Source organism: Rhamphochromis sp. 'chilingali', assembly GCF_963969265.1.
Source record: "Rhamphochromis sp. 'chilingali' genome assembly, chromosome: 21".
Taxonomy (NCBI): domain Eukaryota; kingdom Metazoa; phylum Chordata; class Actinopteri; order Cichliformes; family Cichlidae; genus Rhamphochromis; species Rhamphochromis sp. 'chilingali'.
Window position 1 is genome coordinate 17,277,125 of NC_137949.1, and position 22,281 is coordinate 17,299,405.

A 22,281-nucleotide genomic window follows, 5' to 3' on the forward strand; every position below is an offset into this window, starting at 1 on the left:
CATTTTAACACTTTAACTGTCTGATAACAATCTTTATCAGACAGTCTATGATCAGGAAATGTTATATTTTTGTCTTTTAATATGTAATAACTTAAATATTTAAATGTATTTGAATAATCTTTTGGGCACATGAGAAAATACATTACCAAACATGACTGGAAGCGCTGTCCAATGCCTTTCGCCTCAGCTAATAAAAAAACTACAACTACCAGGGAGCACCGAGTCTCCCAGTTTCCGATTTACCGTTACCACGGGAGACCGAGGGAAGCTACAGGCTCTGAGCACCCAAGGCAGCCACCATTAGCTACGAAACATCGATTTTGAACTGTTTTCCAATATATTTGCTGATTTAACGTACTTTATCTGCAGGGAATCTTTAAATTTGTGAGTCATGATTTTATGAACGTCTCTAGCTGACGGTAACAGTTTACCATTGGCCACTTAACACTAGCCGCTAACTAGCTAAGTCAGCAATCTATGCTAAAGTAATCGTCACATTCACCAAATGCTGGAGCCTGGAAATTTCAATGTGCCTGTTATTTGTGTAATGTAACATTATCGCCACAACCATGTTTATATACCTCAGCAAAAAGGTAAGTTCGCAGTTATCTGACACAGCTCACTGGCCACAAGTACGCCAGGAGGACGTAGTGTTGGGTAACAGTTATCTCCCGTGTCTTGTAGATCGCTATTCCCAATAATATCCATCTAAAATGTGTGTCTTGGAACAAAGATCAAGGCTTCATCGCTTGCGGAGGAGACGATGGTCTTCTGAGAGTACTGAAGCTGGAGACTCAGACAGGTAAGATAGTTAAAAAGGTGCACGACTAACAGAGGCATGCACACAGAAGGATTTCCTGCACCTCAGAGAAACCCTTTGATGGTTAGAGAAAGTAAACAATGATTTGCGTTAACGTTAACAACTATAAACACGTGCAACTAGGATGACCAGGTGTCCTCTTTTTTTAATGTGCGACTGCAAGGTAATTAATGTAAGATTATCCTCCAAAACTAAAAATTTAAACAGCATCCCACCTTTTGATTGGCTTTACAGGGTCTCAGTAAAACATGGCACACTCAAAGGAGCTTTAATCATCTTTCTTTTCCATCTTTAGTGTTCCATTCATCCTTCATCAGTTTGTCTTGACCATGTCTACGTGACTAAATTGACTAATTGATGCTGCCGTCTAATTGGTTGATGATATGTTTATGTTAAATGATAGTTGAATAGGTTTACCTAATGGGTGTACCTAAGAGCTATTTTGCATAAACAACCTGCTTGTCACTGGTAGCATTACAGTATATTGATGTCACATTGTCGCAATGACGAATAACACCCCATACATTCAGCTGTGTGCATTTGTTACAGTCCAAGTTGTTATGTAATGCAAATGTGATTCGGATTTAAGGTATTTTGAAATGCTCTTAAAGCGTCTTGGAAATCGTTTTACACTTTCATAATACTGTTGGCTCAGCTCTTGTGCCGCTATGTTCAGTCAACCTGCTGTTGTTAGTTAGGGCCACTGTTTCTTAATGTTTGAGAAAATGTGTGAAATGATTGATGAAATTAGTGTTTTTTTTGTCTGCTGCATTTTATAAGCCCTTTTATTAAATTATGTTTTATTTTTCTTTATTAATTTATACATTTGGACATTTATTGCATAATATTGTGATTTTATTATCCAATTCAGGGTCAGTTGGTGTACCTACACCAACTTTCACAGGGCAAGAGACTAGGTATATCCTAAACAGGTTGCAAGTAAAAAAAAAAAAAGAGAAAAAACAAACAAAATTTGATCAGTTTCAGCATCTTATGTCTTATTGTCTTTGTAGATCTTTTTGCATGATTTTTAAATCATTACTTTCATATTTACTTGTCCAAACCTATTTTGGGAAACATGATTGTATATTTGCTAACCATTATAAACACCTCTGGAACTACAGTTACTTGGTGATGATCTGATCTCTTTTACCGTCCTTTGTAAACAGATGATGCTAAACTTAAAGGTCTTGCTGCACCCAGTAATCTTTCAATGAACCAGACTTTAGAGGGACACAGTGGTGAGTTATTTTGTATTAAGTATTTTTTGGCCAGTTTTAGTTATAGGATATTAGTATTCACAATTCTAAAATGAGACATCAGAAAATGATCTAATATTCAATAACTGCCTCCCATGCAGGTGCAGTGCAAGTGGTCACGTGGAATGAACAGCATGAAAAGCTGACGACCAGTGATCAGAATGGACTCATCATTGTGTGGATGCTTTATAGAGGTGATTATTCCATCCAGCTTGTACTGCTGCTCCTGGTGCAGCAGTATAAGCAGAGACACCCAGACCTCCCTTTCCCTGACCACATGCTAAAGCTCTTCCAGGAGAAGACTCAGGCGTTCCCAAGCTAGCCAAGTGTTGATTCTGTTCATGTTGATGTAGCGTCTTCAGTAGGAGAAACGTTTTATCACTCATCTAAGTGACTTCTTCAGTCTCAGCTGGCTGCAGGTTTCACCAGGCTTGTAAACAGTACATTTGCATTATGAAACTAGCACCACTGACATACAAAGGACTGTGAGGTCCGTTTCTTGATCATTAATATGCAAATTGTCATGACCGTTCATGAACTACTGATCAATGGCAATTGATCAGTGGCCATGAGTACCATTCACAGAGAGTTGGGTAGTACCTTCGATTAAAGCATTGTAAGATGGTGAAAGACGCACCCTCAGGGCCTCCCATCAATTCAGAAATGGTCTTTCCCTTTTTATGTAAATGGTCTCCTTGACTACCCGCTCAAACCAGCGTTCCTCCCTGTCCAGGATGTGTACATCCTCATCATTGTCCTGGCCTGAGGAGTTAGCTCGTCTGTGTTGTGCCATCCACTTAGCCAGAGATTGTCTGGCTTCCCCGATGTTTAAATCATGACAATCCTCCTGGGACTTTACAGCGCACACTGAATTACTCTGTTTGTGCCGGGGAACCCGATCTTTGGGGTGGACCAGTTTTTGGCACAGCATGTTTTGGGCTTTGACAGCCACAGAGACACGGTGTTTAGAGAAAACGTGTCTCAGCTGTTCCGATACTCCAGACACATAAGAGATCACTAAAGGTTTTCGATTGGGCAGCAGTTGTCTTTTTTCTCTCCTGGATTGCTCGGAGCTTTCTTTAGGTTCCTTCCCAGCTTTGACAAATATCCAGCTGGGATAAGCACATTTACTCAGGGCCCTCTTGATATGATGTTCTTCTGCTTCTCTGGCCGCTGTATCTGTGTTGTAGTGTCCTGATGACACCCAGTTTGTGCTCCAGTGGATGATGAGAGTAAAACTTTAAATACTGATCCGTATGCGTTGAAAGTTGATCTCACAGCCCACATCCTGCCAGTGTCTTCCAGGTTACTTCCTTCAGAATCCCACAAGCTCGCCAAGCTTCATAGGGCTCCTTCCACAATCTGGTTCACACTTGGTTTCGAACTCATACAGTAGCTCAGGTTCCTTCCTCATCAGATAGGTGAGATTTAATGTCCTTATAAGCAGTTTTAGTAATTGGGGAGCGAGCCATTAGAGCCTCTGACCCTGACATTGACCTTGGGTGTGACCCAGTCGACATGGCATCAGATACCTATGCCCCCTCTTATGGGTGGTGGATCCACAGGAGAATGAGGTCGTCCTTCTTTTGCGCTGAGCCAAGCCCAAGTTGTCAGGCAGTCACGCTCAATTACATACTTTCACTCTGTGTCTGGGTACAGCGTGACCCAATGGTAACCACATGCCGGACAGAGTAAGTATGTCCTTAGTTCTTTTCTTTATTAGCATTATTTGATCATTACTGCATGCAGGCAAAATACAGAAACAGGTAAAAAAAAACAAAAAAACATGTCTTTAACATTTTTTTTTTGGTCTATTAAGGTGCATGGTATGAAGAGATGATCAACAACAGGAACAAGTCAGTAGTGAGGAGCATGAGCTGGAATGCAGATGGTCAAAAGATCTGTATTGTGTATGAAGATGGGGCTGTCATCGTTGGATCTGTAGATGGTAAACTGCTGCTTACTTAACAAAAATAATATTTGTGGAATTTTCTGAGTATGTAAATATGAATATATCCTTTATTATATATCCTCATCTCTTAAGGAAATCGGATTTGGGGTAAGGAGCTAAAGGGAAGCCAGCTTGCTCATGTGGCATGGTCGCCGGACAGCAAGATACTCCTCTTCGGCATGGCAAATGGTGAAGTACACATCTATGACAATCAAGGAAACTTCATAGTAAGTTTGTAAGCTTAAAAACAGTTAATTCTGTATGCTACTAGAATAGCTTTGCATGATTCAGAGTTGAACATAATGCTGTTTTTTCTTATAGTTATAGTTCCTTATAGTTGAGCAAGTTAATGAATTGTCATAAACTCTAGTTTTCTAGCTACCTTAATTGTTTCCATCCCCATCTCTGCCTCTATTCCACTGTGATAAAGTATGACAGAAACTAGCATGACCATAAATAAACATGAAAACCAGCTGAGACTCGATATAAAACAAGTGCATATAAAAGTATTAAATAATGCAACTATAATATTTATTTTTTTTATTTTACTTCACTGTGACTCAAGCAGAGGAAGGATATATGCTAACTCTTATTGACTCGTGTTGGCTTTCAGATGAAAATGACCATCAGCTGTCTTGTCAATGTGACTGGAGCTGTCAGTATAGCAGGTATCCACTGGTATGCAGGAAGCGGGGGTTACGTCGAGCCGGACTGTCCATGTCTCGCCATCTGTTTTGACAATGGAAGGTGTCAGATCATGCGTTATGAAAGCGATGAAAGTAAGCCACAAAAACAAAATTTAATTTCAAATTTCGTCACTCGTGTTAAATTAAACCTTTTTACAGTTCTTTTTTTGGTGCTCATACCCCTTTTCTTCAGACCCAGTGTGCATTGATACTCTGATGAATGTGGTCAGTATCCAGTGGAACCACTGTGGCAGTGTGCTGGCAGTGGCCGGTTCCCTTCGAGGTGCAATGGAGAAAGAGTTCAATGTGGTGCAGTTCTACACTCCGTTTGGAGAGGTGAGCATTATGGCTTTGATATAAGATGGGATTTTGCTGTTCTATATACCATCTGGTACTGTCATTTGGATCCAGGTTAAGCATGCATGGGGAGCTGATATTGTTGGAAATCTTGGCTCAAAGTTCACTGATCAGAGGAGCCTGATTTTTGACTTACATAATTTTATCTAGACTTTCAACACATTTTGTACTGCTTAGTACAATAATCAGTAATCCTCAGTAATCTACGAAAGGGCAACAATATCAGCATGATCTCAGTACTGAGGAGAGTCTGTACCATAGAACGGATTTAATCGATAAAGAAGATTTTACTCTGCAGCAACAAGCAAACAAACCCACTACACCAAATTAGTTTGTCTTCAACCATCTCTCCTACAAATGCACACTTTTTTCTTTTAAGCTAGCTTTGTGTAGGGGACCGATGGGTCATTTCAAGAAAATAAGTTTATAGTTGAAACACTGAAACTTAAAAAACCTGAAAAAGATGAAAAACCACTCTTATTCATATACAAAAATGGGCATTTCATATTCCACAGGTCTGATGAAAGAGTCAGTTTATAAAGATAACAGTCTTCCTGCAAGTCTCTAGACAGTGGAATTAGAACAGCAATTTTCTTTTTATTGTTGTTGTTGTTTTTTGTTTTGTTTTGTTTGTTTTCACTTGCTTGTCAGCAATGCAAACCAAGCTCTGGATATAGATGTACAGGGACGATTCCAGGGAAGCAGTAGTGCAGTCTATTAGTCAGTCCCAGTGGGTGTTGGACTCCACCCACAAGTACAAGCCAGCAAGAGCTTGAGAGATGGATCGGTGCAGCATCAGTATTGTGGATGTGGATGCTGTATCAGTCTGTTTTGGTGAGGAGAGTTAAAATGTACTTCTGCTGTCACCTTTGACCACTGTTGGTAGTTACTAAAGAATAAAGTCTGGATATCTTTGAAATAAGTGTCAGAAAATGGATAGACAGTGTTCTTAAAGACAGCCAAACACTGTCTTTTAACTTTGTGCACATTTTGGACTGAAACCATTGTGATTACTGAGAAGAACTCTTTGGATGTTTGTACTTCACAGGTTTGGTTAGTTGAAGTGATATTAAAAAGTTGTGTGACATTTTTTTCGTTAATGATCTTCTTTGTCTGTGCAGCATCTTAGAACTCTCAAAGTGCCTGGGAAGCAGATGTCAGGAGTTGCCTGGGAGGGAGGAGGGCTGCGCATTGCCCTGGCTGTGGAGTCCTTTATCTACTTTGCCAACATTAGACCAGATTATAAGGTGCATGCCAACACATGTGATTCATGAAAAATGTCTTTTGCCCTGGTGAACATGATGGTAAATCTCTAGGTTTATCATTGTTTGGAAGGTTTAATCTGCTTTGATAGCTAAAACAGTAGAGCTAAGCAGTCTATGATCATATGTCTGGGTTTAGCTGTATCTATCCATCCTTTTTCTGTCTTGTAACAGTGGGGCTACTGCTGCAGCACGGTGGTGTACGCCTACACAAAGCCAGAACGCCAAGAGTACTGCGTGGTATTCTGGGACACTAAAAACAATGAGAAGTTTGTCAAGTATGTCAAAAGCTTGATGTCCATCACCACCTCTGGGGACTTCTGCATCCTGGCTAGCAAGGCAGATGACACCCAGCCTCAGGTATGAGTGCCTATAGATTACATGACCTTAAAGTGATAGTAGAAGCAACCAACTGACAGATCTCTGCTGTTTTCAAACACTACAGACTACTTTAATACACAAATTACTACTCTGTATGACTTTAAAGGTACTTTTTGTAATTACCCTCTGCAGAATTTTACTGAAAAATTTGCCACCAGGGGGAAGCCATTTACAAGTGGGTGTGTTCTGCTCTCTGATGTGTGCTACAGTGTAACTTTTGATATTATGTTTTAGCTTCTCACCAGGCGTTGCCTCTTCCTTGGCCACCACTGCAAATAAGAATATGTTAAATAAAGGTTCCACAGACTTACAGTGCTAGTCTTCTACTGGTGCTATTTGGAAAATAGAGCACTAATTTAACTAGTTTTTCTCTTCAACACAGCATGCACATTTTGGAAGTAAAGTCATAGATCTATGACTTTACTATATGATATTATTTCTTTAAATTGTGCTGATAATTTTTATTTTTGTTATTTTTGAAAGTTTAAAAATAATTCTTAAACACAAGAATTTACAAAAAGTATCTTTAAGGTTCATACTGAAGGGCTGGGCGATATGGACCAAAATTAGATGGATGGTTGGATAGCGAGAAAGAGAGACAGAGACAGAGAGGGTTTATTTAGATGGCTTTACATTCCATCAGACCGACTTAGAGACACGGGGGAAACAAATGCTAACAAATTAGCTAACTATAAGAGCTGCAAAACAAAGAGTTAATTTATACCCAGAGTTAAGTTATTTTAACAAAATTAAAAATGACATAAGAAAAATTTTAACAAAAACTTAAATATAACTAAACAGCATAAATCATTTTTACACTACACATTCCACATTGCATTCCCTATAAGGAATACTGAATGAGTTAAAGTAAATTAAGTTCTGAACATAGACAGGTTAACATTAAGTTAACTTCTCTAATAGAACTCATGTAGATTCAATAAATGTCAGATGTAATGAGAATGTATGAAAACAAAAATTTTCTTTTGTTACTTTGTTATTTCTGTTTTTATTTATTAATTGTTGTTTTTAAGTTTTTATGCAGTGTAACTAAGATAAAGATAATTAAAATGTGTTGTGTAGAGTATTGGTGCATAAAGTTACCAACTTTATAGTCTGCAAATGTGGCCAGGGTTTAAACATGAATAAGGCACATGCCATTTTCTGAGTGATAAAAATGATTGTTTTTAATTCCTTGGCTTTGAAGAGTAATTTCCTTCTCAGTGTGCTCCAACTGCAAAACCTTGTTTGCTAAAATTTTAAGTTATTATTTGTTGTTGGACCAGAACTTCAGGTTCTGAGAGTTGGATACAAGCACTGGTGATTCTTTACATTGCTATGAAATTATGTTGCTATATCTTTTAAAAATCAATATATCGCCCAGCCATAGTTGTAGAGTTAGAGAAATCCAGCAACAGAGGTAATAAAAACAGTGGATTTGGACTAGTGTGAGGATCACAAATGTTTCTCTGCTGTTTTGCCTCCTGTTTTTTCTAATCCGTCGCCACACAGGAGGATGCTGAGGTAGAATCTGCGAGTCATGGGAGGGTAATGTACAATTTAAAAGCTCACACCCCCAAAAAAGAGGACAATTTGTTATGACATAAAGTTTTAAATTGACCTGCAGGATAATGTCACTCCATTTTGTGTTTTTCAGTATGTCCTGATTTTGTTCAACTCCATCGGGACACCACTTGACTCAAAATACATAGACATCGGTGAGTTTCATATGATGAGAAATACTTGTGGTGCAGCATTGGTATGATTAAGGCCACTGTTTGTCTTTAAGTCAGTGTGAGAGATCACACCACATTCATAGAGACATAGCTTACATCCTACCTCCAGCCACCCAGCTTCCTTTAGCACTGAACACTGGCTGCCTTTATGTTGCTCAGTGGGCTTTGCATATCCCAACTTGATAAACAGCGTTAAATGAAGTGTGTGTCAAACAGTAGGTCTGGAGACTGTTTGAGAATTTCTCCACAAAATTTAATTTGCAGAAAATGTTCAAGGTGTGCTGTGAGATTACTGCTGTCACCCACAATAACCTTGAGCATCTGTATGAAATGAGGGTCCTCTCAAGGGCACAGCATGCTTTTACATATTGAGACCCTGATGTTTTAACCACGGAGAAGCTTTGATCTTTTCAGAGCTGGCACTGTTAGATTCACACAGTCCCATGCTGTTATATATTTTAATCTTCTCCCTCATGTGATGCTCACTTTTTTATTTCTTCAGATCCAATGTTTGTTACCATGACTAAAACCCACGTTATCGCTGCATCCAAAGAAGCTTTCTACATGTGGCAGTATAGAGTGGCAAAAAAACTGACTGCCCTGGAGATCAACCAAGTGACAAGAACAAAGAAGGAGGGAAGGGAAAGGTGAGCTCACATGTTGCAAACTGGTCACGGGGACTGGACGGGTATAGAACAAAGCCAGGTATTAGCCAGAGAGTAAATCATGGAAAGATACGGGAAGGCCAGGTCACCACAGTGTTAGAATCTGTGAGCCAGTGGATGAAACCACAGGTTTACTGTCTCACTGTTGCTGTGTGAGACTTGATAATGACGGTGCAATAAAAAGGCTTCATTCATGTGAGTTTCCAGACCAGCGGCTTGGTGTGAACTAATGTTCTGCCAGATCTATCCTAACACCTGGATTACAAGTCACGTCAGGTGAACTAGAAGCTGTTTGCCTGTCTGGCTGTCTGTCTCTGTGGCTCCTTCTCATGTGTTCTGACTTCCTGCACCTCCAGGGTCTATCACATCGACAGCACTCCATCTGGAGCTAGTGACACCAGCCCAGATTTCACAAAGGCCTTCACAGTAAGAACGTTGTGTATCTCCTGTCTTACATTTCAATAAAGTGACACTTCTTCTGTTCTAAACTTAACACTTATTATCTGATTACATTCAAATTAAACACTCTTATCTCTGAACTCTCAAGTGTTTCTGTTAATGCAATTAAAATATACAGATATATGGCTTTAAAAGTACTTATTTAACTACTGACTGGTGAGAAAAGGATATTTTTTATAATTTAAAGTAAGATGGATTATTGTGATTCTCACGTTGTGTATGTGCACTTATGTTTTATTTCAGGCAACTCGAGATCCCATCTGTTGCATTACAGCTACAGATAAGACCCTGATTGTGGTATGTACAAACCTGAATTTATAAAAGATGCACATGAACAAAAATACAGACCGCAGAAACTTAACAACCTCACACCCCCAAATACAGCTGATTAAAGCTGTAACTATTGCATGTGAATTGTGTGCCTCCTTTCTCTCTGTCTTGTGCTCAGCCTCCCCAAGTAAAGTCTGAATGTGAAAACATTTCTTCATAGTTAAACAAATATTAACCAGAGTTTTCTTCAGTCTGAGAGGCTGGTCTGTGACATGATTAAGCTAGCTATAACTGGAGTTGATTCATATGAATATGTTGTTTTATATGTTTTTTTATATAATTTGTATATGTGAATATTCATGTTTTCTTTGCTTGCTGTATCCACGTCAGTCTGGCAATGAACCATATAATGGAATCAAGAGTAAAATAACTGTGTGTACGTCTTCACAGGGTCGTGAGTCTGGCACCCTCCACAGATACAGTCTCCCAAATGTTGTTCTCGTCCAGAAGTACACTTTGAACAACAGAGCCCATTATCTCTCCCTAAACTGCAACTCAAGGTAAGTGTTGGTGTTTTATGGTGTTACAGGTTAGCACCAGTAACAGGTGTGCTTTACTGAGTAATTTTAGGTTGTATTTTTGAGTCTAATGTCGTCGTGTATAATGCTTATTTTTCTTCAGTCGTCTGGCCATAATCGACATCGCGGGTATTATGACTCTGTTGGATCTGGAAGTTCACACTTCCACAGATAATGGGACTGGAAACCAGCCATCCACAGGAGATCCATCTAAGTTTGAGCGCAAAGATGTTTGGGACATGAAGTGGGCAAATGATAACCCTGATCTGTTTGCTATGATGGAGAAGACCAGGATGTATGTATTTAGAAACTTAGACCCAGAGGTGAGTCCTTAAGTAGTATGCCTGATGTACAGCTCCAACTTAGACTGCACTAACATTAATGTTATTCTTAGTGAGGGTAATTTGTTTATTTAAAAAACAGGAACCCATCCAAACATCTGGATACATCTGCAACTTTGAAGATCTGGAAATCAAATCTGTCCTACTTGATGAAATCATGAAGGTAAATGTCTGAAACAAGTTGCATGAAGCCCAAATATAATATGTAATGCAGTCATATTTATTTTTAACTATGTTTACACAAGTATGTCTGTTTTTGAAAGACTATAAGATGTTAAGGGTGAATATGTAGGCATTTTATTTGGAAAGTTCAGTGCTAGCTAGCTAATCTTGACTCAGCTCAGCCGACTCGGACAGGTCGGTTTTAACACGTATCCACATCATTCAGCTGCTTTTCCAGCGAGTTCCTCATCCTGCACTCAGTCTACAGTTCAATCGCCCTGCATAGGAGCTGTGACAGTAGTTTTCACTTGCTCTGCAAACTGCACAGACCATTACTCTTAACTGCTACAGGTTCTGGTCAGACTGACCAACAGCAGTTTGACACTGTGACCTTGGCAATCACCTAAATTATTGACTATGCCATGGCCCCAGCGACTGAAATTTCAAAATAAAATATTTGACACTGCTATTCTTAATTATCATTTAAATAAGGAATATTCCATTACAGGATCCAGAGAGACCAAACAAAGACAACCTCATCAACTTTGAAATCCGCTCCCTGAGAGACAGTCGGGCACTGATTGAAAAAGTGGGCATTGAAGAAGCTTCGCAGTTCATTGAAGACAATCCTCATCCAAGACTTTGGTAATTAAAAAACTTTCCACCTCTGTTCTTAATTCAATATTGTTTTTTTAAATATATATATGTAGTAATCAAGTCTTTATTTTATCCTTTTCATTCTTTCAGTGTTCTGCTACAATTTCCTTTTGCAGTGATTAAATTTTCTTTGCATGTTTTGGTGCTACATTATTTCTGTAAGCCAAAGAACACTCTCCTTTCTAAATCTGCCAGGCGTCTGCTTGCTGAGGCAGCCCTCCAGAAACTGGACCTTAAGACGGCTGAGCAGGCTTTTGTCCGTTGCAAAGACTATCAGGGCATTGAGTTTGTCAAGCGCCTGGGAAACTTGCAGAGCGAGCCAATGAAGCAGGCTGAAGTGGCGGCTTACTTTAGCAGGTTTGAGGAAGCTGAACGCATGTACCTGGATATGGATCGCAGGTACAGTGGCTTTTTCTGGTATCCCAAAAAAATCTCCCTACTACCTCCCATTTAAATTTCCTGTAGTGAAGTGAATTATTAATGTTGCTCCAGTACATATTTCTTCCCCCATCCTGTGAAATATGGTGCAAAATGACCATGTCTGTCACTGCAGGGATCTCGCTATCAGTCTCAGAATCAAGCTTGGAGACTGGTTCAAAGTGTTGGCCCTGCTCAAAAGTGGTTCTGGGGACAGTGATGATGCTCTGCTTGAACAAGCCAACAATGCCATTGGAGACTACTATGCTGACAGACAGAAGTGGTATTGAAGTTTTATTCACCCCTTTTTTCTGAGGTTGTTGATTCTCTCTTACAATCTAATCTTCAAGTGTTACTGGTTTCATTTTTTCATTTTTTAAACTTTATGATACATGCCCACAGAATCTGTCATTTTCATCCTTCATCCTTTATAGTCTATCAAATCAGATCTGCAGTGCATTCATTTGTGCGGATGGGATGAGGTGGCCAGTTCTCAGTTGAATAAAGTTGAACTTCAGGCTACTTTATGCAAACTAGAGGTGTCCTGTGTAACCGAGTGCCTCTGGATACCTGCAGACAACTTTTAACACATATGCAACCACTTCATGTTAATAATGAAGTGGCTGCTAAGATGTTATGTTAGGCCTTTTCAATCTGATCCTGAGCAGAATGTAATTGAGGAAGACATTACTCGAAATAAAAATGGAGACAATCATGGAGGCAACGAGATGAGAGGGTCTGCGTCGACTGCTCCTGTATGCCAGCCATGAGGAGAGGTGTATATCTGGTCATCAGTTGTTAGACCTCAAATTGTGGCTCTGACCTCTGTTGTTTGTGATTATTCATTTTAGAGATTATGTGCTCCTGTCATACAGTCATCAGATGTGTCTGTCAGTCTGAACAGCTGGCTCAGTCTCACTCGGAGAACACTGGATTTAAGAGCTGACTGAACTGGCATGTAGTGACTATTGTTTCACTTTCAGATTGATTGTCAGCTGATTGTTTACTGCTGTGCAGGAGACTGTCTAATATTTTCACATCTTTTATATTTCGTAAACCATTTTTAACTCGTTATCCAAGTACACTCCTTGTTGGAGAAAATTGTTGGGAAAACATTTGATTTAATCTGAAGCACTCGAACTCTTGGTTGGCAAAATGGATCAGCTGGATTGGGAGAGAAGTGCAGAGAACAGCCGCAGCTTTTTTTCCCCCTTTTAAAAAAAAAAAAAAAAACTTTAAATATGATTTCTTTTCAAGGGTCAGTGCTGTGCAGTACTATATTAAGGGTCGTAACCAGGAGAGACTCGCCGAATGCTACTACATGCTAGAGGACTACGATGGCCTTGAACGTTTGACCGCTGCTCTGCCAGAGAATCATAAGCTGTTACAGGTGAATCAGATGCTCTTGGATCAAATATATATATATATATATATATATATATATATATATATATATATATATATATATATATTAGGGGTGCAACGATACTCGTATCGATATTGAACCGTTCGATACAGTGCTTTCGGTTCGGTACCCATATGTATCGAACAATACAAAATAAATTTTTAAATTGTTTTATCAACTTTCTTTCTGACGATGCTGTCTGTGCTGAGCGCTCAGTGGATCTGCGCTCGACAGTGCAGCCTAGGCGGAGTAGTGGAACGCAGATTCACTGAGCGCAGGGCAAGCTAGCGAGACAGAAGTTAAGCTCTCCTTGCAACATGGCAAATTGAACCTCCCCCACCCTCATTCAGATCTGGCGTTTGGAACTATTTTGGTTTTCATGTGAGGTATGACCCTGAAGGTAAGCGTCATGGACTAAAGTAAAACAGTATGTTGGATGTGCCACGCAAAGCTCAATTACATGGGTGGGAGCTAGTGTGTTAGCGCAGTTAGCTCATTAACGTGTTGGCCGTCCAGCCCCATGCACGGGCCATCTGTGGTAGCTCGTTAACGGAGATTTGCCAACGTCATTTCAAAGAGATTTACGCTGACAGCACTAGTGGGAACACAACAAATATGACTGCACATTTACACCGACATCATCCTAGTGCAAAGACAAGTGGAAGCAGACAAAAACAACAAGCACGCATGCTACAAACTTTACCCGAGTTATTTAGACAGCCGTTAGCACATGATTCTTCTTATGGGGACCTGATATGTTTAATATGCTGCTGAGAATATAGCCCAGAAGAAGCATATAGTATAGCTTTTATTTTGGAAAGAGCCATTGCTCTGTAATAAACTCTCTTTTCCAAAGATGAGTGATTCCTCAATCAGATACAGGGCTCACAAAATCGCCTGCCCGACGTCCCGGGGCTAGCGATTCTTCCAGTCGGGCTACCAAAATCTATCTCTGCCCTGCCCGTCGGGCTATCGTAGGAAGGAAAAATATATGTCAATGGTTTTGCATTCTTTCGGAAATGTAGCTGGGTAATTATGTCATTGGCATCGGTGAGCCACTGCCAATATGTGACATATTGAAATCGCGTTTGAATTTGCGCTTGTTTTTTGCTTTCACTTTGCAATTGCGCGAACTGTGTATTGGTGAGTGATGATAATTTGTGCACCAATTCCTCTGACATCGTCTTATCAATCGTTAGCTTACTATGCAAACATGACAAGTGAAATCTCCTGCAGCAAGCTTAAACATGTGAGAGGTTGATCGCGCAGAGAATCGCTGAGCGTTATGTGAGTGCGTGTGTAAAAGCAGCAGGATTTATATTGTAGCGGGTCAGGGCTGTTCGGGGTTCTGTTTGTACAGTTATGTTTTGTTTATGTTGCCATAGTGACGGGTGACGCCCTCTCGCTGCGACGGTGTGTCCTTCCGGGGTCAGAGGGCGCCCTGTGTGTTGTTGTTGTTGTTGTTGCTGTGCGTGCTGTTGCCGCGCTGAGCAGTTAGCTAGCGGCAGTGTTCTTCTGCAGATGTCAATAAACGGCTGTGCTCCCTGGCTAGCTCACGGGAAGCAAGACCAAACGATACCTCAGTCTCCTCCTTGTCTGAGCTCGCCACATTGGTGTCAGAAGTGGGATGATGGTGGCACCCCATGTTCTGACCCGAGTGACTTTTCCCCCCTCCGGTCGTGACCGGCCGGTGCGCCAAAAGAAGGCACTTGGACATTTGCAGGACTTTGTGTGGGGTAATGGGGTCGTCGGGGACGACTGACCCCTTAGGTGGGGGCTATGTAGCGGGTCAGGGCTGTTCGGGGTTCTGTTTGTACAGTTATGTTTTGTTTATGTTGCCATAGTGACGGGTGACGCCCTCTCGCTACGACGGAGTGTCCTTCCGGGGTCAGAGGGCGCCCTGTGTGCTGTTGTTGTTGCTGCTGTGCTGTTTCCGCGCTGAGCAGTTAGCTAGCGGCAGTGTTCTTCTGCAGATGTCAATAAACGGCTGTGCTCCCTGGCTAGCTCACGGGAAGCAAGACCAAACGATACCTCCGTCTCCTCCTTGTCTGAGCTCGCCACAATATTTTAGTTCTGCTGAGCCAAGTAAGACAGGTCAGGGTGAAGAAGTGACAGCCAAAGAAAAGCTTACCACAAAACGGAAAAGTTATGACAAATCAGACTATAAGGCAAAAAGAAAGTGCAGCTTTATGGTTTCATGGACAAAAGAATTTCTGTGGCTGCAATATGACAAGTGAAATAACCAGGGCTGCACATAAGTGGTCCGCAGGTGCGCATTCGCTGTCAAAATAAAAAACGAGCACAAGATAAGAAGTTGCAACACGTGTTTACATACATAAGATTTTCAGGAGGAGGACAGACATTTGTTTAGAACTCTTAAAGATGTCGAAGAAGCAAGCTCCTTTAAGCAATTACTGTGATGTTCCTCCACCTCCAAAGTAATGTCAGAAGGAGTCCGAACCACAAAAGAAGCATGTATTCTCGGAAAAGTAGTTGCAGGAGGTGAGCTGGCTTCAAACAAATGATGAACGCAGAGAGATGTGGTGCGGAATGTGCCGTGAAAATTTAATAAATGAAAAATTAAAAAGGCATGAACATTTTTTTTTGTATCGAAAAAATATCGAACCGTGACACCAAAGTATCGAACCGAACCGAACAGTGAATTTTGTGTATTGTTGCACCCCTAATATATATATAGATAGATAGATGTGTACAGTGCCAGTTTCTTTAAATATGTTACCTTAAATCACAATCACTCTTCAACATCTTTTCTATATTTATGCTGTAGGAGATCGGTCAGATGTTTGCTACAGTTGGCATGTGCGAACAGGCTGTGAACGCCTACCTGAAGTGCAACCAGCCCAAAGCTGCCGTCGATACGTGTGTCCATCTGAACCAGGTGAGAGGTGGAAAGAAAAACTTTGGCGCCACAATTTCTGAGCAACGCTGAGTGATTTACAGTCAGTGAGCCTCCTGCTGTCCTCCCACTCCCAACCTATGCCTGAGTGATATTTAGCTCCGGGGTGTGAATGCTTATCTCAAAGTCACTGGACTCTTCCAGTGTAAATGTTGGCCCAGGAAAATAGGAACGACACCTGAAAAACCAAGGATGGAGCTGTCTTACAGGTAGATTTAGTTTAAAGGATGTTAAATCTGTGCTTTATTGGCGGTCTCCTCTTCTAAAAGAATATGTCATTAGGAGCCCCAGCTTCCTTCCTTAAGGGCGGTTTCTCCTGCTGTGTTAATACTGCACATTTGACAAAAAAACAGGCAAGCTGTCAGCTACTTTGCCTGTAACCATCTTGTTGTCTTAGATCCCAGATCTCTGAAAAACAGTGTTTGTGCCTAAATTGTCCAGATCTGCTCTCCAAACCCGTCACGACACACTGCTGTTGCTTTTGTGACGAGATAATTAAGAACAGCAGTGTTACATCCGAGTAATGCCCATTGGATTCGGGATATTAATTGCAGTTCTAACATGGATTCATGTTAAAAACTGTGATTTCTCATAATAATTATAGAAATACATTATTTTTAAATGACCATTTTCTCTCGAAAGTTTTTTATTTTATGGTTTAATCATAAATTTACAAAAACAAAAAACTTTTGCCCATGAGAGATTCAGTTCTGATCATTCTTTTTGTGACAGATTCTATAGGTATACATACTGAAAATCTCAGCACTTCCCAGAAATAATAGCTTATTGTAATCTCCCTGCTGGGAGGCATTGTACACAGAGGGACAACACAGAGAGACAAACAACCAATAGTCATTTTCACACTTACAGGCAATTTGGAAACACTAATTTACTTATCTTGATGAACATGAACAACGTTTGACAGTAGTAGGAAGTACCTGGAGGAAGCTCGCACCCACATGAAAAAGATGATAAAAAGACATATTTACTTTTTTTTTTTATTTGTATTGAATGTTTTTCCTGCAGTGGAACAAAGCAGTGGAACTTGCCAGGACACACAATATGAAGGAGATTAAATCTCTCCTTTCAAAATATGCGTCACATCTTTTGGAGAAAAATAAAACTCTGGAAGCAGTGGAGCTGTATCGAAAAGCTCACCATTTTCTTGATGCAGCCAAACTCATGTTTAAGGTAAGTCAACATTCTTTTTCATGTAAACCAGCTTTATAGATTAATTTTAAACACATATATAATTTTTATTTTGCTGTATGTTTTCATTAGTCAAGTTAGGTCCTACATTTAATATGGACTTAAATTAGAAAGTCCTTAAAAAGTTAAATGTACCATGCCTTTACTCACACTTTGCCTCAAGTTTGCCAAAGTGTATTAACTCTTTACGCCTTGAAAGCCTACTAGGAGCATCCCTTAACGATATTTCCTGAATGGTTCCTGTCATATTTCAGGCTTTTTTTATAAAACAAAATGACTGGGTTTGCATGAGATGTCAGTGAGGGTGGTCTCTGCTTGTGCAGCTACGTTTGGGGGAAAAAAAGAGAAACTAAAGGTCGTCAGATCACGTTTTTATTGAGGTCATCAAATATTATCTTTTTGGGAAAAGAGTTAACAAATAAAGATTCTGGTTTGTTCCATGAAAGATTAGTCAGTGCTTTGCAAATTATGTTGACACAGAACAAATCACATCGGGAAGATAGGCCTGGTATAAACTTGAAATAAAGCAAATAAATAATACTTGTTGATGTAATACATTTGCAAAAGTTCTGAAAACATGTTTTCACTTTGTCACTTTACGCAACTGAGTGTAGGTTGCTGAGAAAGAAAAATACGCCTCTGTCAGTGCGCCCCAGGGTGGCTGTGGCTACAATGTAGCTTGCCATCACCAGTGTGTGTGTGTGTGTGTGTGTGTGTGTGTGTGTGTGTGTGTGTGTGAATGGGTGGATGACTGGATATGTAAAGCGCTTTGGGGTCCTTAGGGACTAGTAAAGCGCTATATAAATACAGGCCATTTACCATTTTACATTTGTGAAAGTGTGGCTTATGTTTGCAGATAGCAGATGAGGAGGCAAAGAAAAGGACACGACCTCTGAGGGTGAAGAAGCTCTACGTGCTGGCAGCACATCTAGTGGAAAATTACCACAAGCAGGTGAAGACGTCACAGCAGAGCAAAGGCAAAGGAAAGAAGACGGAGGTAAACCATGTACACACGTACTATTCCAAATCTTTCCAGTGCATTAGACATTTTTCTGCTGTAACTGTTTGAATAAATTATTTGTGATGTGTTTCAGAGAAAAGAGTCATTCTTGTGCTTATGTGGAAAGACGTCATCTGTTTATGTACAGAGGTTTGTGTTCATATCATTGTGTGTATCTTTGTCTGTAATTAGGCAACGCATGCACTTGCTAGCCTGCTGGAGGAAGATGCAACATCTGCAGACAATCGCATTGTGGACAATGCCTGGCGAGGAGCGGAGGCATATCACTTCTTCCTGCTCGCTCAGAGGCAGCTGTACGATGGCTACTTGGAGAATGCCATGCGCACAGGTGCCAAATCACTCCTGTAGTACTTATTATATTACTTACATTATATAATCATACTTTATATTCTAATATATACACATTGATTTACCTTTTTTGTTTTTCTCTCTAAAATGTGAGAATTTTCTGCTTCTCTTTTTAAAAAACTGATGCAAATGAACTTGGTTTTGTACTTTAAGTCGAATACAAAATACCAACAAGAAACCTTTCTGCTGTTCTGTTTCTGCTGCTTTAATCTGCTGAATTCTTAAACTGTACGAAATTGAGAGACAGTGAAAATATTTTTTTTTGACTACACGAGCATTTTTGCATGTTTTGTACTGTTCTTTGTGTCTTTTAAACAGTGTGTTAGGGCTGAGCAATTAACCAAATGTCTATTTTATCATTTCCATATGCTCCAGCGGTGTGATGAAAAAATCACTGTGATAAATTTTTCCCATTTTCCCTTTCAGCTTTTTTCTTTACAGCTCATTTCCTTTACCTCTGTTGGATTTTTTTTGGACCAGCAGTGTGGCCCAAAATTACTGTAGTTATTATTTGCTTATTTAATAATGGTCATAATTGAGAAACTCTCTCATTTAGTGTAACATATTTCAAGACTGCTTATTAGGCTAAAATGTTGCCCTGTTAATCTAAATCTCATTATAGCCAATGGGGCGTTGCCAGGAGATTCCCAGTTGGCATGAGGAACAGCCATCAAAAGCAGCAATATTATAAAAACAGGAATGAGTTTACAGAACTCACCTTCTCTCTGTCACCCTTACCTATAGACCTTTATGCTCTCGCCACAGTGTCCCTAAAGGTGCACAAAGGCTTGCCCTTCTCTCTCTAAGCAAGACATGGAGTGTCTACAGTGCGTGCTTCTCTACAAATAAGTTTGGACAAGTCATCAGGTGTAATGGATTGTCAAAGTTCGTTCCTGTTTCTTTCATTTAAGGAATATTTCTAAATTGCGACATATGGTCTCCTTAGCTGAACTGGAAAAAATTGTCCATGCATTTGTGTCATCGCGTTTAGATTATTGTAATTCCCCGTTTACCAGCTTGGATAAATCATCTCTTTCTCGCCTCCAAGCTATACAAAACGCAGCAGCCAGACTACTAACTCGCTCTAGCAAGCGAGCTCACATCACTCCTATTTTATGTTCTTTACATTGGCTCCCAATAGATTTTAGAATTCGTTTTAAAATTATTGTTTTAACGTACAGAGCACTAAATGGCCAAGCCCCAGATTATTTATCCAAGCTTCTTACAAAATACACTACTGCTCGCCGTCTCCGCTCACAGACTCAGTTTGTTGGTTGCTCCCAGAACACGTCTGAAGACGAAAGGGGACAGAGCCTTTCAGTCTGTGGCACCAAGGCTGTGGAACAGTCTACCTCTACAACTATGTTTGGTTGACTCTGTGGAATCCTTTAAAAAACAGTTAAAAACTTTACTGTTTAAACAAGCTTTCTGTTGACCAATGCTTTTTACATTTTTATATTTTTAATTTACATTTAAACTCTATATTGTGTATATTGTGCATTTTGCTATTTATCGCACTGTTTATTTTAATCTCTGTGTGCAGCGCTTTGTGACTACCTGTCTATGAAAAGCGCTTAATAAATAAACTTTACTTACTTACTTAAAGGAAAGGTGTAAGCAACAGGGAGAAAGTAAGGAAAGAGATGCAGCTGAAAAATAAGTGCCAGCTAACATGGATTTTTCACAAACGTGCATAGCAAAGGGCAGATGGTGGAGAGACTGAAGGAAGAACTCTTCAGTCATAAGCACAAGTTAAAAATGGGTTGTTGCTTTTTCTTTTTTTTATATTGCTGTGGCATATGTTCAATTTCATGTGTTTATGTCGTTTTTCGATTCTCTTTTGAAACACTGTCGTTTGTGAGAAGCAAATCATTTTCCTGGTCACGTCTGCTGGCCTTTCATAGATCTTGACATGGAGCTGAATGGTCGTATGTCTACAGTGTAAACATTCTTTGCATAGATAAGCATATTTTTACCAGATATGCAAAAAGTTCTTTTGGTTAACCGTAATCCTTCTTCTAAATTTAACATTAATCATCAGCTGCAGTGAAGCCACTGAGCCTCGATTTATGAAGGAACGATCGCAGATTAGTGCCTTGGGAAATGATCAATTTTATTTTTTCATTTACATATCTTTTGGTCTTTGGCGGTTTTGTAATTTCACTTGTCCTATACTCAGCATAAGCCTGACTTTTCACTATTTATTATTAATTGATTTTGTTGGTTTTTTGTTTTGTTTTTTTAAGCTCTTCACCTGCGTGAGTATGAGGACGTGATCCCTCCTGTGGACATCTATTCTCTGCTTGCTGTCTGCTCTGCAGCCAACCGCGCCTTTGGCACCTGCTCACAGGCCTTTATTAAGCTGGAATCCCTGGAGAGTCTTGATCCTGAACAGCGGCAGGCCTATGAGGATCTGGCCTTGGAGATCTTTACAAAGCACAGCCCAAAGGACAGTCGCATGATCGAGTGGAACGCATCATCAGAGGGGTGAGATTTATCACTAATTAACTTCAAACTCTATCATCAAACTGAGAGCAGCGTCATCTCCCAAAGTTGTGAAAATTATGTCTAGATGTAAACTTTTTTTATTTTATTTTACTGTTATGTTGATTTTGGCGATGATAGTTGAAAGACATGGTGGAGTATAAAGTTTGTAGCTGGTTAGTTGATTAGCAAGCTTCATCTCTAAGCAGTGCAGTGCAATGAACAGATACAGTTACTTTGTAATTACTGCAAAGTAACCAACAAGGGAAGTCTGTGAGGACTAGTGGTCATTAGAGAAACTGCAGCTATTAGCCCCAAATGTTGTGTTGTGATTCATCTCCTTAGGTTTATGAAATAAACTAAATCTAGAACTACAAAACGAGAAAACAGCCACGACTCAAAACCAGAACCGAAGTTAAACACATTTAAAATGGAGCACCGAAAGCAGGAATCAGTGGCCTAAACTTCTGGTCTTTCCTTTGTAGCCCTTTTACTGGTGCATTGTTTTGATGACAGTATGACCTGAAGCAGCTTTCTGTCTTTTGTTTTTTTCTCCTTATTTTGTCAGGATGGAGGAAAGATTTCGCACTTGCATCGTAACTGGTCTGCCTGTCCAGGAGTACAGTTGTTGGATTTGCAGTGTGTGCAAACACTGCGCTCATGATCAAGAAATCAGCAAATATAACTGCTGCCCGCTGTGCCACACTCCTATACTGTAAAAGGAGAACAAAAGATGGGAAAATATAAGTTATTTTCATAGAAAACAGAGAAATGTTAAATCATTTTAACTACTTTCAGGCTTAAAGTTTAAAGTTAAAGTTCCTGAACAGGCAGCTACAGAGGAGCTACCAAAACAAGATTCACCCTAATCTTTGACTTTTACTATAAGCAGTGTAAAA

The 22,281-nt window shown here is 40.0% G+C and overlaps 1 protein-coding gene across 2 annotated transcripts; it reads left to right on the top strand.

Annotated features, from left to right (window-relative positions):
* The first annotated feature begins 248 nt into the window (after window positions 1-248).
* Window positions 249-22,245, top strand: wdr35 (WD repeat domain 35). Of its 2 annotated transcripts, XM_080871379.1 has the most exons (28): window positions 249-593; window positions 685-802; window positions 1,990-2,061; window positions 2,181-2,273; window positions 3,899-4,027; window positions 4,124-4,257; window positions 4,644-4,809; window positions 4,910-5,052; window positions 6,195-6,320; window positions 6,510-6,695; window positions 8,226-8,261; window positions 8,371-8,431; window positions 8,952-9,096; window positions 9,471-9,540; window positions 9,817-9,870; window positions 10,294-10,403; window positions 10,525-10,744; window positions 10,845-10,925; window positions 11,433-11,569; window positions 11,777-11,980; window positions 12,135-12,281; window positions 13,256-13,388; window positions 16,192-16,302; window positions 17,347-17,511; window positions 18,386-18,526; window positions 18,722-18,878; window positions 21,145-21,385; window positions 21,951-22,245. In XM_080871379.1, exons 1-28 carry the CDS (start codon window positions 570-572, stop codon window positions 22,099-22,101), a joined length of 3,555 nt encoding a protein of 1,184 aa, XP_080727505.1. In that variant the 5' UTR covers window positions 249-569; the 3' UTR covers window positions 22,102-22,245. The 2 variants fall into 2 exon arrangements, with proteins under 2 accessions (XP_080727505.1, XP_080727506.1); XM_080871380.1 differs by lacking the exon at window positions 8,226-8,261.
* The last annotated feature ends 36 nt before the right edge of the window (window positions 22,246-22,281 follow it).

Excerpts from the sequence above, each read along its gene's own strand:
- wdr35 (XM_080871379.1), top strand. The coding sequence starts at position 570 with ATGTTTATATACCTCAGCAAAAAG. Across the intron at positions 9,097-9,470 it reads AAGAAGGAGGGAAGGGAAAG|GGTCTATCACATCGACAGCA; the intron begins GTGAGCTCACAT and ends CTGCACCTCCAG. Across the intron at positions 10,745-10,844 it reads TTAGAAACTTAGACCCAGAG|GAACCCATCCAAACATCTGG; the intron begins GTGAGTCCTTAA and ends TTTAAAAAACAG.